At 44.5% G+C, this 17,309-nt stretch overlaps 1 protein-coding gene across 1 annotated transcript in view; it reads left to right on the top strand.

Annotated features, from left to right (window-relative positions):
- pou2f2a (POU class 2 homeobox 2a) overlaps window positions 1-14,148 on the top strand; it is a 117,079-nt gene extending 102,931 nt beyond the window's left edge. Inside the window, exons 8-15 of the mRNA XM_072448202.1 lie at window positions 1,864-2,121; window positions 3,206-3,347; window positions 3,917-4,065; window positions 5,714-5,908; window positions 7,403-7,451; window positions 9,871-9,997; window positions 11,506-11,579; window positions 13,428-14,148. Coding sequence (XP_072304303.1) covers window positions 1,864-2,121; window positions 3,206-3,347; window positions 3,917-4,065; window positions 5,714-5,908; window positions 7,403-7,451; window positions 9,871-9,997; window positions 11,506-11,579; window positions 13,428-13,792 — 1,359 coding nt within the window. The 3' untranslated portion in view covers window positions 13,793-14,148. The remainder of the gene's footprint in view (window positions 1-1,863; window positions 2,122-3,205; window positions 3,348-3,916; window positions 4,066-5,713; window positions 5,909-7,402; window positions 7,452-9,870; window positions 9,998-11,505; window positions 11,580-13,427) is intronic.
- Window positions 14,149-17,309: the final 3,161 nt, after the last annotated feature.

The following is a 17,309-nucleotide window of genomic DNA, read 5'->3' as shown; positions in this document are numbered from 1 at the left end:
TACACTTAACCCAGTGGATTAATGGTCGACTAATACTAATGTTGGTTGACCAAATGTACGTTCAACATGATTTAGTTCTGTTTTGAGCCTAGTTTAGTCTTGATGTGGACTTGGTTTAGGTCGCGTTCTAGCCCTGGTCTTGATTTAGTCCTGGTTTAGCCCTGGTCTTGATTTAGTCCTGGTTTAGCCTTGGTCTTGATTTAGTCCTGGTTTAGCCTTGGTCATGATTTAGTCCTGGTTTAACCCTGATCTTGATTTAGTTCCTGGTTTAGCCCTGGTCTTGATTTAGTCCTGGTTTAGCCTTGGTCTTGATTTAGTCCTGGTTTAACCCTGGTCTTGATTTAGTCCTGGTTTAACCCTGGTCTTACTTTAGTCCTGGCTTAGTCCAAGCTTTGCTGTGAACAAGACCTCATCGACCAATAAATGTCCCGAGCGACTAAAGACCTACGGCCTCACGGAGGAGAAACACTTGCACAAAAGTAAATACTACAGATTAAAAACACATTGCAATCAGCTAAAATACACCACCACTTGTCAGTCACTGATCGACATGACGTTAAAACAAACATGCATCAGTACATAAACTCCAGACTGGTATTTGTGAGCAGAAACACGCCGCGTACATTTGCGCTACAGTACGAATAACAACACGCTCCGACTCTGCATACATTGTTTAGCTTGAAAGGCGCGGATCTGAAGCTCGCCCGATGCATTAAACATAAAGGCGGCGTAAAAACCACGGGCGGCCTGTGTCATGTTGAGCAGCTCGGCGTCGCACATCAAAAGACACATTTAACACATCTGTGCGGTCTGGGAGAACCGGCTAATTGGGCCCATATTATGCACAACAAGTTCCGTGGCGGCGTGTTTACATTTGTTTTTTCCCGTCGGCGTACGTGGCGGTGTGGGCGACGTGACTCCATCGCGCCCGGTAATGAAAAAATCCATAATGGCCGCGGACACGTGAGGACGCATTCACGCCGTGGGTTACTCTGTGTTCGCTGAATTATTAAGATTCATAGCCCGGCGTGGATTGTGTCTATATGGAAATCACCTGCTTTGGTTCTACATGATCTGTGATGTGTAAGACGGTATGATACTAGCAACCGACTGAAGAATTATGTCAAAATGTATATGAAAAATATGAAGAAAAAAATAAAATTATATTGAAAAAATATACAGGTTGATATTTTAGGTTGGTGGTCCTATGTAATTGTACTTTTAAACTTGTTTTCTCAAACTTTTTACCCCAAGTAAACCTCAAAATCTAATATTTAGCTTTTTTTTTTTTTATTATTTAGCCCAACTAGGACTAAACCAGGTCTGCAATATGATTAAATATTTGTAATTACTGTATTTTCCGGGGGATAAGTCAAAAAATGCATAATAGTTAAGAAAAAAAACATATATAAGTCGCACTGGAGTATAAGTCGCATTTTTGGGGAAATTTATTTGATAAAATCCGAGACCAAGAACGGACATTTAATCTTGAAATGCAGTTTAAAATATTAACAGATGAGAGAACATGGTGAATAGGTGTATGTATGCTAATGCTAACACCTTTAGCTACATGACGCACAGACAGAACTGTGGTAAGCACCCCGGCCAAACTATGATAAAAGGTGCAACTTATAGTCCGAAAAATACAATATATAAATTATATACTCAATATTCAAATTTTGCATATCTTCAAAACAACACTTACAATATTTTTTAAAACTCGATATATTGCTCACTTCTATTCCAGCTCAATGTAATAAATACAAATAAACATGTAACTTGTTTTAAAGTCAAACAGTACAGAGGTATGTGTTGCCTCTCACTCGCTTTGTCGATTCTCACTGCACGTTCTGTCACTTTCAGCGGGAGAAGAGCAGTGACATGGTCGTGTCCAGCGGCGGCTCTGTGGTCGGCCCCGGCAGCGTCTCTGTGGGCGGGGTTTCCTCCGGCCCGTCACCTGGCTCCACCTCCTCCATGCCCTCCGCCTCTCTGCCCTCGTCCTCCCTGCCCTCGGGCCTCGGCGGCGGGACGCACATGAGCGAGGAGCCCAGCGACCTGGAGGAGCTGGAGCAGTTCGCCCGCACCTTCAAGCAGCGCCGCATCAAACTGGGATTCACGCAGGTAAAACGCCGCGGTATCACGTGACGGGGCGGATTATTATAGCCAAGCGATTAATTATGTTGTATGGCGACTTTTTAAATGCATTATCAACCAAATAAAGGTTTAAACTGTGCGACTGAAGCTTTCTAGACTGAGAATATTGATGAATAAAGTGCAAAGTCCCAAATAGTTTTTTCTTTTTTCACATTTTGATTCAATAATGCAACTGTGCTTTGAGTGTTGTCCCAAAAATAGGACTGTGATTATTTTTACAGATTCAGTTGATTAATCTTTGCAGCTCAAACACCGTATATTCCGGACTATAAATCGCACCAGAGTATAAGTTGCACCAGCCAAAAAAATGCATAATAGAGAAGAAAAAAACATATATAAGTTGCACTGGAGTATGAAATGCGGTTGCAAGTGTGAAAATAACAAATAATATCCCATAGAGGTCGCTCCGGAGTACAAGTAGAAATAGTAGAAGTATAATATACTTCTATACGAAAACTACCAATTTTTAACGGCTTGATGTGTACTTTTAAGGTAACGAATACTGTTATCTGAAGCACGGAGGGGCTCCTTTATAACTTCAACTTTCACATAATGCAAAAAAACGAAAATCACAAATTTGGGAAAAAAAAGCTAAAACCCTGTTTTTCTCTGTTTGGTCCGGGCCGACTTGTGGCGGCTTTTCGGGTGGTGAGTATATATAAGTCGTACCCTGGCCAAAACTATGACTAATAGTTCGGAAAATATGGTACATTAGTTTATTTATCTATAGAGCACAAGAACTATACAAATTAGTTCAAAGTGCTTTTCGGAACAAGCAAAAAGAGCCTTAAAATCCCGATACAACAAATAAGAACTGAAGTAATCACTAAAACATGTACTTTAGAAGAGAAGCGTGCAGATAAAATCACATGCACATTACTTACTAGGATCAAAGCTGCATTATTCATTCCCTTCTCAGTCGTTCGTGATGGAAGTGTCCGACAATCACGACCAATCACGCAGAGACCGCTCGCTACTGTGCTGACCAAAGCGGACACCTTAACGTCCTCCTGTGAGATTTGTGTGGTAGCGTTCATTTCTCTGTGCGCAGGGTGACGTGGGCGTGGCCATGGGCAAACTCTACGGCAACGACTTCAGCCAGACCACCATCTCCCGCTTCGAAGCGCTGAACCTGAGCTTTAAGAACATGTGCAAGCTCAAGCCCCTGCTGGAGAAGTGGCTCAGTGACGCAGGTGAGCCGCGTGTACGCTCAGACGCCCAGAAACATGCCAGAAACATGCCAGAAACACGTTAGAAACACGCAAGAAACACGACAGAAACACACTAGAAACACACCAGAAACACTTAAGAATCACGCCAGAAACATGCCAGAAACACGCTAGAAACACGCCAGAAACATGACAGAAACATGACAGAAACACGCTAGAAACACACCAGAAACACTTTAGAATCACACCAGAAACATGCCAGAAACACGCTAGAGACATGCCAGAAACACGCTAGAAACACGCCAGAAACACGTTAGAAACACGTCAGAACCACGACAGAAACACACCAGAAACACGCCAGAGACACGTTAGAAACACGCCAGAAACACGTCAGAAACACGACAAAAACACACCAGAAACACGCCAGAAACACGCCAGAAACACGCCAGAAACACGCCAGAAACACGCCAGAAACACAACAGAAACACACCAGAAACACAAATGAAACACAACAGAAACACAACAGAAACACACCAGAAACACACCGCTCATTCCACCATAACGACATCATTAACGCTCGCTCTCTGCAATAGAAATCATGGCGGTGGACAGCATGCTGCCCAGCCCCTCCTCCCTCTCCTCCCCTCTCCTGGGCATGGAGGGTCTCCCGGGGCGACGCCGCAAAAAACGCACCAGCATCGAGACCAACGTCAGAATCGCCCTGGAACGCAACTTCAACACGGTGCGTTTGTGCTTCAGATGGAGCGTTTTCAAGCGGCTGCCAGCTCTAAAAACATGTCTAAATTATGATAGAGTTTATTATAGAGCTTATTATAGAGCTTATGATAGAGCTGCTGCAGAAGCCTACTGTACATGTTCTAAGCGTGTTGTGTCTGCTGCAGAACCAGAAGCCTACTGTACATGTTCTAAGCGTGTTGTGTCTGCTGCAGAACCAGAAGCCTACTGTACATGTTCTAAGCGTGTTGTGTCTGCTGCAGAACCAGCAGCCTACTGTACATGTTCTAAGCGTGCTGTGTCTGCTGCAGAACCAGCAGCCTACTGTACATGTTCTAAGCGTGCTGTGTCTGCTGCAGAACCAGAAGCCTACTGTACATGTTCTAAGCGTGCTGTGTCTGCTGCAGAACCAGAAGCCTACTGTACATGTTCTAAGCGTGCTGTGTCTGCTGCAGAACCAGAAGCCTACTGTACATGTTCTAAGCGTGCTGTGTCTGCTGCAGAACCAGAAGCCTACTGTACATGTTCTAAGCGTGTTGTGTCTGCTGCAGAACCAGAAGCCTACTGTACATGTTCTAAGCGTGTTGTGTCTGCTGCAGAACCAGCAGCCTACTGTACATGTTCTAAGCGTGCTGTGTCTGCTGCAGAACCAGAAGCCTACTGTACATGTTCTAAGCGTGTTGTGTCTGCTGCAGAACCAGAAGCCTACTGTACATGTTCTAAGCGTGTTGTGTCTGCTGCAGAACCAGAAGCCTACTGTACATGTTCTAAGCGTATTGTGTCTGCTGCAGAACCAGAAGCCTACTGTACATGTTCTAAGCGTGTTGTGTCTGCTGCAGAACCAGAAGCCTACTGTACATGTTCTAAGCGTGTTGTGTCTGCTGCAGAACCAGCAGCCTACTGTACATGTTCTAAGCGTGCTGTGTCTGCTGCAGAACCAGAAGCCTACTGTACATGTTCTAAGCGTGTTGTGTCTGCTGCAGAACCAGAAGCCTACTGTACATGTTCTAAGCGTGTTGTGTCTGCTGCAGAACCAGAAGCCTACTGTACATGTTCTAAGCGTGTTGTGTCTGCTGCAGAACCAGCAGCCTACTGTACATGTTCTAAGCGTGCTGTGTCTGCTGCAGAACCAGAAGCCTACTGTACATGTTCTAAGCGTGTTGTGTCTGCTGCAGAACCAGAAGCCTACTGTACATGTTCTAAGCGTGTTGTGTCTGCTGCAGAACCAGAAGCCTACTGTACATGTTCTAAGCGTATTGTGTCTGCTGCAGAACCAGAAGCCTACTGTACATGTTCTAAGCGTGTTGTGTCTGCTGCAGAACCAGAAGCCTACTGTACATGTTCTAAGCGTGTTGTGTCTGCTGCAGAACCAGAAGCCTACTGTACATGTTCTAAGCGTGTTGTGTCTGCTGCAGAACCAGAAGCCTACTGTACATGTTCTAAGCGTGTTGTGTCTGCTGCAGAACCAGAAGCCTACTGTACATGTTCTAAGCGTGTTGTGTCTGCTGCAGAACCAGAAGCCTACTGTACATGTTCTAAGCGTGTTGTGTCTGCTGCAGAACCAGAAGCCTACTGTACATGTTCTAAGCGTGTTGTGTCTGCTGCAGAACCAGAAGCCTACTGTACATGTTCTAAGCGTGTTGTGTCTGCTGCAGAACCAGAAGCCTACCTCTGAGGAGATCCTGATGATGGCTGAGCAGCTGAACATGGAGAAGGAGGTGATCCGTGTCTGGTTTTGTAATCGCCGACAGAAAGAGAAACGCATCAACCCCTCGACCAGCACCACGCCCCCTCTGCCCCAGAGCTCGCCCGGGCTGACGCACAAGGGCCCCGGATACAGCCCGCACATGGTACACGCTAAGTACACACGCACAAGGGCCCCGGATACAGCCCGCACATGGTACACGCTAAGTACACACGCACAAGGGCCCCGGATACAGCCCGCACATGGTACACGCTAAGTACACACGCACAAGGGCCCCGGATACAGCCCGCACATGGTACACGCTAAGTACACATGCACAAGGGCCCCGGATACAGCCCGCACATGGTACACGCTAAGTACACATGCACAAGGGCCCCGGATACAGCCCGCACATGGTACACGCTAAGTACACGCGCAGAAGGGCCCCGGATACAGCCCGCACATGGTACACGCCAAGTACACACACAGTACACGCACAGTACACGCACAGTACACGCACGGTACACGCACGGTACACGCACGGTACACACACAGTACACGGACAGTATACGCACAGTACACACACAGTACACGCACAGTACACACACAGTACACGCACAGTACACGCACAGTACACGCACAGTACACGCACAGTACACACACAGTACACGCACAGTACACGCACAGTACACACACAGTACACACACAGTACACACACAGTATACACACAGTACACGCACAGTACACGCACAGTGCATGCACAGTACACACACAGTACACAAACAACTACTGCACTTCTGAGCGAGGAGGGACACTTTCAGGATAATCATTTCAAACACACGCTCTGAGGACTCCTGAGGATGTAAACAAATCCCTTCACCATAAAAGAAAAGTCACACATTCGGGTCATTGCAGGTGAACAGGACAAAAACTAGACTCTAGAGCTTTCAGTTTGAAACTCCTCGTGTAATTTACTCTCATAAATGCAAGAAAAAAATGTTTTCACCACGTCATGTTTTCATATAAAAATAAGGCATTTCTTGTGAAAAATTGACAACATTTCATACATTTGTGGTGTAAACATCTGAAAAAGCATAGAGCCAGGTTTGAATATCTTTTTTAATTTTTTTGATGTATAAGATACAAAAAAACATACTGAGGGGATTTTGAATGTTTTTAGTTTTTGAGGAAACTTGATCCTGCTGAAAATTTGTATAAATAATTAAATTGCTATAATAATCCAGTTAAATGCTGGAAAATCTATTTTTTTCACACTTTTGTCCATTAATTTACTATTTTATATTTTAAAAGTGCAGGCTACAAAAAAAAAAAGTTATCAGCAGGTATCGTCAAAGTACTGGTATCGGAAAAACATCTTACAGTACTTATGATCTATTCTGTGTTTATTGTAACTGTCTGAGAAGGATTGTGTTTTATTTTACTGCATTAAAATACCCTGAAAAGCCTTTGCTGTTATTAATGTCCCACTGACTCTTTTCTATCATCCAGCAAAACAAGACGATCCATTTTAGAAGCCGTTTGATTTAGATTTTTGAGTTTACGATTACGCCGCCCACGACAAAACAAGATTTCCTCCTCGTTACACCTCCACTTGTTCCCGCTCTGGTGTTTTTACACTTCCTGTTTTGTCTCTTCTCAGATTTCGAGCCCGGGTTTGTCCCAGGTCGCCACCAGCCTCAGCACAACAGGTGAGCTACAATTACTGCGCCCGCCGCGTGCCCCCTTTCTGTCAATAAATTATTAAACGTTTCACTTCCTGGATCCGACGGGAAGATTAAACCTGCCCTGACATTATTTGGAGAAAGTTGTCGGAAATGTCGCAGCCCTTTCGCTTCGTTTGATGAACCGGGAAACTGGAAACTATGATTTGGCGGTGGGAAAAAAAGCGTCTTTGAGCGGCGAAAAATAGAAAAACAATGATGCGTTGTTGACACCAAAATGGAGGCTGAAGTCCCATCTTGAGTTGTTTACCGCGGCGACAGGAAGTGGTGATTTATAGCGCTGTGAGCCGGCGCCGCAGACGTGACAGATGAGCTGACAGGCGGCAAACACCTGGACATTTATGGGCTGATTGAGTCCCAGGCGCTTGCGGCCGCGCCGGGTCCGGTCCGAACCCGCGCGGCGAAGGAAGCCGACGCCAAAAACACCGTCGAGCCGTGTTTACGTTAGCTTTATTTTGTAAAGTGGTTAACGATGTGTATGTTTGTTTTGAAGTACGATCGTCTTTCGATGTTTCGGTCAAAATTGTATGTTTTTATTCTTCTTTGTGTCTGTGAAATATTTGAGTTAGGTTTTTTTGGGGGGGGCTGCAACAATTTGTCGACTGATTGTGATTAGTCGGCTTTAAAATGATCATTGTAGTCAAATTTTGACCTTTTTATCGTAAAGACAGTGGAATTATTAAATCCAAATGTCAAAAAAGAATGGGAAGAAGCCATCAGTCTCAAAGTGACCTCATTTAGACCTCATTTAGACCTGGTTTAGACCTAATTTAGACCTAAATCAGCCCTGGTTTAGACCTGGTTTAGACCTGGTTTAATTCTGGTTTAGACCTGGTTTAGACCTAATACAAACCTAAATCAGCCCTGGTTTAGACCTGGTTTAGGCCTAGTTTAGTCCTGGTTTAGACCTGGTTTAGTCCTGGTTTAGACCTGGTTTAGACCTGGTTTGATCCTGGTTTAATCCTGGTTTAGACCTGGTTTAGACCTGGTGTAGACCTGGTTTAGACCTGGTTTAGACCTGGTTTGATCCTGGTTTAATCCTGGTTTAATCCTGGTTTGATCCTGGTTTAATCCTGGTTTGATCCTGGTTTAATCCTGGTTTAGACCTGGTTTGGACCTGGTTTGCTACTGGTTTAGACCTGGTTTAGACCTGGTTTAATTCTGGTTTAGACCTGGTTTAGACCTAATACAAACCTAAATCAGCCCTGGTTTGGACCTGGTTTAGGCCTAGTTTAGTCCTGGTTTAGACCTGGTTTGATCCTGGTTTAATCCTGGTTTAGACCTGGTTTAGACCTGGTTTAGACCTGGTTTAGACCTGGTTTGATCCTGGTTTAATCCTGGTTTAATCCTGGTTTAGACCTGGTTTAGTCCTGGTTTAGACCTGGTTTAGACCTGGTTTGATCCTGGTTTAATCCTGGTTTAGACCTGGTTTAGACCTGATTTAGACCTGGTTTAGACCTGGTTTAGACCTGGTTTAGACTTGGTTTAGACCTGATTTAGACCTGATTTAGACCTGATTTAGACCTGGTTTAGACCTGGTTTAGACCTGGTGTAGACCTGGTTTAGACCTGATTAAGACCTGATTTAGACCTGATTTAGACCTTGTTTAGACTTGGTTTAGACCTGGTTTAGACCTGATTTAGACCTGGTGTAGACCTGGTTTAGACCTGGTGTAGACCTGGTGTAGACCTGGTTTAGACCTGATTGAGACCTGATTTAGACCTGATTTAGACCTGGTTTAGACCTGGTTTAGACCTGGTTTAGACCTGGTGTAGACCTGGTTTAGACCTGGTTTAGACCTGGTTTAGACCTGGTTTAGACCTGGTGTAGACCTGGTTTAGACCTGGTTTAGACCTGGTGTAGACCTGGTTTAGACCTGGTGTAGACCTGGTTTAGACCTGATTAAGACCTGATTTAGACCAATTTAGACCTGGTTTAGACCTGGTTTAGACCTGATTTAGACCTGGTTTAGACCTGGTTTAGACCTGGTTTAGACCTGGTTTAGACTTGGTTTAGACCTGATTTAGACCTGATTTAGACCTGATTTAGACCTGATTTAGACCTGGTTAAGACTTGGTTTAGACCTGGTATAGACCTGGTTTAGACCTGGTTTTGCTCAGAAAGCCAGATTTCTTAGCACACTTGTTCAGGATCTTCCAACCGCATCCTCCAGCTGTTATAAGACGCTGTTTTTCCTAACGCATTGATCAGAGCTTTTAACAACTTTCAGAGGCCAGAGCAGAGTTCTGCGTCACAGTAAAGCTAACAGCAGCTAGCGTGGCTCACAGAAGATAAAACACAATTATTTGGTGCCCAGCGGTCTCATTTTGACCCTACGAGCTGCATTTATAATAAATCAAAACTGTTTTTTTCCCTCGTGTCTCAGTCGTCAGCTCCTCGCCCTCCGCCTCCTGCCCCATGACTCCAGCCGGCCCCGCCTCCTCCTCTGTGACTCCGCCTCCTCACAGCACAGCCAGCCCCACCGGCCTCAGCGCGCACGTGCTCAGCTCCGGGTGAGTGGGTTTAACCGCGCCGTACAGTCGGATTTGTTCTGACGTCAGCGTGTATGTGGGATTTTAACATTTATAGACATTATGAAGTATCTTTGGAGAAACACCAGCTGCAAAAACCTGTTTATATTTGTCATCTTGGTGAAATAGATTGTCGATGGAGTGTAGTCTGTAATCAGTGGGTGCAATTACATCACCAGGAAATATCTAAGAACTATAATAATGATACAAAAGTAATATGATACTCAAATTCACCTGGTAATCAGTGGATTTTTAGAGTAACTGCTGTATTTGTAAGAACAATGACATGACATTTAAAATAACTCTTTCACTCTTTAACATTGTGGGGTTTAATGTATGTGCCTTTTTGTCAAAATTACTCACATCGAATGTAACTGTTCGCATGACGTTTCAATAATCTGACAACTCCGGAAGTCAGATCATGATCAGATGTTGGAGCACATGTAAATAGTTCTACTGTTACTTCAAAATAATATTATATGTAGAAATGATGACAGAAACTAAACAGTTCACTGGAGGTTAAAGTAAATCTATGGTTGGAAAGTACATTTACTCAGTATTTCGTTCTGCTGATCCTAAAATGTTTCCATTCTTGCCAAAGTCTGGTTGTTATTTGATTTCTGGACCTTTCAGATGATTTAAAAGACCAAATCTAGAAATCAGATGTGGGTAATCAGACAGACCATGATCAGAAAGTAATCACATGGTTTTGTTTTTTAGATATAATTTTAATAATATTTTAACTCTAAAAATCTATTAATACAATCTTGAGCTTTATCAGAACTAGTATAAGACCGCGTGTGTATATATTAATGTTTAATAAAGAAAGAACTATTATTTTTTTATTGAAATTGTCAGTCTATTGTCTAAAACCTTGACCTAAAAAAATATATGTTTTTAAATTATCATTGTGGTATTGAGAATGCACTATATTCCTTAGTATTGAAATAGTTTGAAATGTTAGTCGTAACAACACTACAATGTACACAATGCACATATTTGAAAGAAATGTCAAAAAGCACTATTATTATTATTATCATTTTCATTATTATTACTATTATGATTATTATTGTTGTTCTTATTATTATCATTATTATTATTATAACTATTTTTAAATTGTTATCATCATTATTGTTATTATTAGTAGCATTATTATTTTTGTTATCATATTATCATCATTATCACTATTATTATTATTATCACTATTATTATTATCATTATTATTATTATCATTATTATCATGATTATCACAATTATAATTATTTTATTAATGTTTTTATTTTTTCAGTAAATATTAAACTAAAACCACTTCCTTCCTGTAAATAACTCCCTAACCTTCCTGCCTTGTGTCCCTGCATGTGTGACTGCTCTTGCGTTGACTGTGTGTGTGTGTGTTTCGTGTGTGTGTATTTCTTGTGTTTCGTGTGTTTCGTGTGTGTGTTATGTGTGTGTGTTACGTGTGTGAACTTGCGCAACATTCACATTTTTAGGAACTCTATGATGGGCGTAAGCACAGGGATGAACCAGGCCCTCATTGGCAGTAACCCTCTGGCCACCATGCAAGGTGTGTGTGCGTGCGCGCTTCAAAACGAGAGGGGCCACTGCGCTCCCCTGCGGCACGCCCCGCTCCCACGCCATCTATCAGAAGATCATCCACCATTTCACCCATCGCATCCATTCTCCGCAAAACTGAACGCCTTCGCAAAAGCTCCGGTAGCCGACAGCAAAGCCCCGCCTCCTCCTCCAAACTTCTCAAGCGCATATTCTGCTGAAAGATTCAATTTTATCCGCGCACAATGCCCCGCTATTATCGCGCGCCCGACAACAGAGACTCGTGGCGAAAGCTTAGCGGGTCCGAGTCCGCTCAGAGTAAACACGGCGAGGAACTCAATCCGCGCTGACGGCCAAATAACTGGTTCGGAGGCTGGAAATTCGCCGTTTTTTTTGACAGTCGGAACCCATCGGCGAATCAATTAAGCATCGTAAATGTGTTTTTTGGTCCGAGCTTTTGGACGGGATTCTGTGGGATCTGCCTAGCGCTCCTCCCCGCCTCCTCGGGACATGGATATATGACACACTCGGGGCCCCGGCAGAGGCTTATAACAGTGTGAGACCGAGTGTTGATCTGAAAAGGGTTTTATTTTGATTCCCTTCGGGGCTCAAATGTTTGCACTGAAAGCATCAAAAGGCTTTATTCGTTTTTTACAGAGAGAGTGCTGACGGCTCGTGTCTAAACTCTGCTCTCGAATCTCACTCGGACAATGCGGAGCCGCAGCGACGGTCGCTCGGGCCGCGTTGGGGTTTTGTCGATGAATCCAGTTTGATCAAAGGGAGATCCGGTGGTTTTGAATGGTCAAAGCTAAATCTTGGGCCTTTTTAATCCTCTGTCAGTAAAAGTGTGTGTGTGTTTTGGGGAAACGTTCAGATATTAGCAGAAGAAATTGACAATATTTGTGTGTTAATGGCACTGATTAAAAGGTTTTATTGTTTATTATGTAAATTAAGGTTGAAAGGCATTTTTTTGTGTCAATTCAAAGTTGGATTTGATCAGATTATTTAAAAGAGGACTGTGAAATTCCATAGAACATGATTAAACGTGAGTAAAACAGAAAAAAGCTATTTTTCATCTGATGTTATGATGTTAAAGGGACAATAAAATACATTAAAGGAGACGTGCTTTTTCAGATACTCGCTATTGAACAGAAGTGGATCGTTCTTTTACATTTTGGTCATTGTAAAACCACAATATTGATCAGAATTATGAGTAAGTCATAGAAACGGGTCCAGTGACTTCCTGTTCACAACTGCAGATCTGACAAGCTCCGCCTCTTCCTAGTGACATCTCACTGTAAAAAGATTGTCACTTGAATTTTTAAACATTTTTGTGACATTTTAGAACCCGACACGCAACACTCAGAGTTTTAACCGGTCAAATATTCACAGTAAATACAGGGGGAAGTGGGCGGGGATAGGGGGTAGGTGAAAACAGGAATTTTCTGAGCCTCAGCTCCAGGACAAATACAGGAGTAACTCAAACACAGATGAATCAAAAACTAAACTGATGATGAGGAAACGCTGTAACATTAAAGGTGATGTTGCATGATACAGTATGTCTCCTTTAAGGCGAATATGGTGGCTCTTATTTTTGCCACATCGCCGTTCCCTCGTCCTAAACCTTTGGTCCTGGCGTAACAACGAATCGTATCGATTTAAAATGTCCCCAATCCACTTTTAGTTTACATTTTCACACCTTTGCACACCGAAAACAGCCCTTGCGTGTCCTGTGTGGCGTGTAGCGTGTCGCGTGTAGCATGTGGCGTGAGCGTGTCTTTGTAAACGTCCCATCCCCATGTCACCCATTCACCGCTTGCACTTGTCCCCACTTCTAACCCGTGTGTTCCCCTTGTCCCAGCTCTGGCGGCGAGTGGGGGTCAGCTCCCTCTGTCCGGCCTGGAGGGAGGTCACATGCTCCTGAGCGGACACGGTGGCGCCGGAGTGTCATCCTCCATGCGGCCCTCCCTCTTCCTTAACCGCCCCTCACTGCTGCCCATGATGACCGGCTCCGGCTTCGGCGGCGTGGGCGGCGGCTTGGGAGCGGGAGGAGGCGGCCCCAGGGCGTCGTACCCGCAGCCCCCCTCCGCCGCCGCCGCGCCCGGCCCGTCCGACCTCATGAGCCCCACGTCCTGCCCCGAAGAGTCCCCCTGCTCCAGTCCGGGCTCCTTCTGCTCCTTCAGCGAAGCCTCTCCGCCGCCGCTCGGGGGGACTATGGCCGACTGACCCTCAACACAAGCCAAAGTATCCCACCGGAGCGGGACCAAGGAGGAGGAAGAGGAGGAGTTCGACAAGCTTTATTGATTTAAATGTACAACCTCGCCTTTCAACCAAAGCCATCTTTCTGTCTCAGCCATCTCTCACTGGCCCTTTGCTCGCGCCGCTTCCCGCTCAAGTCTCCTGAAGCCAAAAATATACTCGGACGAGAGAAAGGGAGCGGCCGGGCGGGGCCGGATGGTGTGGACAGAGAGAACCGCGGATCGGGGGGGTCGTCTGAAACCAAATAATGAACTGGAGAGGTGGCGCTGGGGACCGAGGCCGCTCGGCGCTTTTCGGAAGAGTTAAGAATACAACGAGGGCAGGGAAAAAGACGTGAGAGGCGCCGAAAGACTCGTTAGTGAGACGAGCGCGAAGGAGGACGGCTCGGCGAACGCTCAGAGAGACACACGGGGAGGAAAACGAGATCTCCAAATACCAAAAACTGAAAACCAAAAATGTCAAAACCAACAAACGGAGGGAAAAGCTTTAGTTGAAAAAGACTTTTACATGTGATCTGTCCAGGATCGATCCAGCGCTCACACGTCGCCATCTGTTTACGTTCAGATCAGTCTCTTTTCATCCTTTTACACGTTTTAACACTTTGATGATGCCAAATACAAGTTTAATAGGTACCATCTACCTCCTCAACAGTGAACCAAAGTCAAGTGCTGCGCCTAAAGTTTGTCAAAGCTTTAAAATAGTCCAGTCGTTTACAAAACCTGGGATAAAGGTGTTGAAATAATGGACCAATGGGATAAAGAACTATTTCAGTCACGTTAGGAATTATTGCATACATTTTTTTTTTTCAATTTATTTTCTTTTTCTTTTTTTTCATTGTTATAATATTTTTTGTTTTTTTTACTTTTTTATGCACCATTTTTTTTTGTCCTTTTATAATCATAATTTAATATTTGTACAAGAGAACCAATCTTATCAATTAATTCAAACCGTTAATTCAATTTGAAACATCAATTGTAGAGATGTGTTTATGAAAATTCTGAAATCGTAAACAATTTTTCATGTTTTTCTGTTTTTCTGTTTTTCTGACCAAACATCACATGCTCTGAGCCAAAACACTGCGAAGCCCTTTGTCTTCACCCAAAAGTTCTCTTTTCTCTCAGCCCCAGAACCCTTGGTCCATTGTCTCACCTTCGCCCATGTATTTTTCATCGCCTTATCTGCTTTTATTTTATTTACACGCCACTGTCCGCACCGTCACGTCATCTCGCCGCAGCAAGAAGTCGCTCCCAGAAAACCAAAGCACCACCTCCAGCGGCGCCGTCCGAACCCGCCCCGCGAGACCCGGCGCGTCCAGAACCCTGCGCTTTGTCCGGAACCCTGCGCTTTGTCCGGAACCTCCCCTCCGCACACGCGTGAGAGAGAAGAGCCCCGACCCGCCGTTCCATCCTCAGCTGCCCCCTCTCCCGTGTCTCCAAAGAGTACATCAAACGGGCCAAAAAGAAGAGAGCGAAAGAGGGGAGCGAAAGAGGGGAGCGAGGCGTCGTCCGGAGGTGGTCAAAGCTGCAGGAGGAGGGGGGAGGAAACTCAAGAAGAGGTGTAGAGGCTCGAAGAATAACCAAAAAGAAACCCAGAGAAACCAAAAGCTACTACTACTGCTACTAGTGCGAGTGACTGAATACCAAATACGAGGCGGGGGCGGCGGGCGACCGGGGGAAGAGCGAAGGAGACCGTTTCTTTGAAGTCTGCCTCTGATTGACTGTGAATATTGTCGTTGTTTTGTTTCTTTTCGCTGTCGGCAGATTCAAAACGGGCCCCGGAGCCCTTCCCCCCCGGGGGTCGCTTTGGCGGCTCTGCGCTCTTTCCTGGATGGAGAACACATGGAATAACCTCAAGAGACTGACTCTAAGAATATATATATATTTTTGTTTTTGCTTTACCATAGTGTGTCTGTTAATGCTGTATGGGGTGGTATCATTGCTTTCTACTTTTTATGCGCTGGTGGGCGGGGCGGGGGCGGGGTTTTCGGGGGAGGCGGGAGGGCGTGGTTTTTCCGGGGGAGGCGGGCGGGGGGGCGAAAGGTCGTCAAGACGTCGTGTGGGTTGGAGCGAGAGTGTTGCCTACTTTCATATTATCTCGTCGTCTCTTTGGTTACCGCGCGCAGGTTTTGACTTCATTTCTTCACTTTTCTGGTTGGAAATAGCGGCGGGAAACGACGTGGGGGGGAATACGAAAAAAAAAAGTAGTTTCTGAATGTTGTAAGCAAAGCCAAAACTGTATAACCAAAATGTTAAGACGTACAACCAAACCAAATAGAACAACCAAATGCACAAAGAGGTGTGTGTGTTCAACTGCTTTGGCTTCAGACTCGGGCTCGTTTCCTCTTCTCATTCTTTCTTTAAACACACTTGAAACTGCATTAGCTCATTTGTGATTTCCATGACAATTTCATCGTTTTTTTGGCCGTAATTGCTGTAACGTTCTGTTTGCCGTCGCTCCAAAAAGCCGGCGGATCTGTGTTCGGTCATTCTAAACGTTTGTTCGGACATCGTGTAATACTTTCTTTTACTAGTTTTAAAACAAATGACAAATTGGTAACAAAGCACTTAAATATAAATGTATCAAAATGTCATCTATATTGAAATGTTCGGCAGCAATTGTTGTCTAAATATATCCCTAAAAAACGAATGAATACAGTGTTTAAGATATGAATTCATACTGAAACGAGTATTGAAACTGAAGTACAAACAAATGTAAGCAGGACAAGTATTTGACCTTTTTTGTGAAAGGTTTTAGCTCCATTATAGACGTGCGTTTAGACTAGGGCTGCATCAGAATTGGGACTTAACCCGACCTGGTCCAGATTAGGATGAAACGAGGAACTAACCAAGACCAAACCAAGACCGAACCAAGACCAAACCAAGACCAAACCAAGACCAAACCAAGACCAAACCAAGACCAAACCAGGACCAAACCAGGACCAAACCAAGACCGAACCAAGACCGAACCAGGACCGAACCAAGACCGAACCAGGACCAAACCAAGACCGAACCAAGACCAAACCAAGACCAAACCAAGACCAAACCAGGACCAAACCAAGACCAAACCAAGACCAAACCAGGACCAAACCAGGACCAAACCAAGACCAAACCAAGACCAAACCAAGACCAAACCAAGACCAAACCAGGACCAAACCAAGACCAAACCAAGACCAAACCAAGACCAAACCAAGACCAAACCAAGACCAAACCAGGACCAAACAAGGACCAAACCAGGACCAAGACCAAACCAAGACCAAACCAAGACCAAACCAGGACAAAACCAGGACCAAACCAGGACAAAACCAGGACAAAACCAGGACAAAACCAGGACCAAACCAGGACCAAACCAGGACCAAACTTGTGTCCACATCAGGACAAAAATTAGCTCAATTTAGAACCAAAAAAATGAAAAATAAAACGCACCCTAAGATCGTACAGAAACATTAAAGAAACTATTATTATTTTGTGTAGACATACATTCTATT

Source organism: Eucyclogobius newberryi, unplaced genomic scaffold (assembly GCF_026437365.1).
Source record: "Eucyclogobius newberryi isolate DKJ021-1_F unplaced genomic scaffold, fEucNew1.0.hap1 SCAF_16, whole genome shotgun sequence".
Classification (NCBI taxonomy): Eukaryota; Metazoa; Chordata; class Actinopteri; order Gobiiformes; family Gobiidae; genus Eucyclogobius; species Eucyclogobius newberryi.
This window is presented reverse-complemented; position numbering and strand designations above follow the sequence as displayed.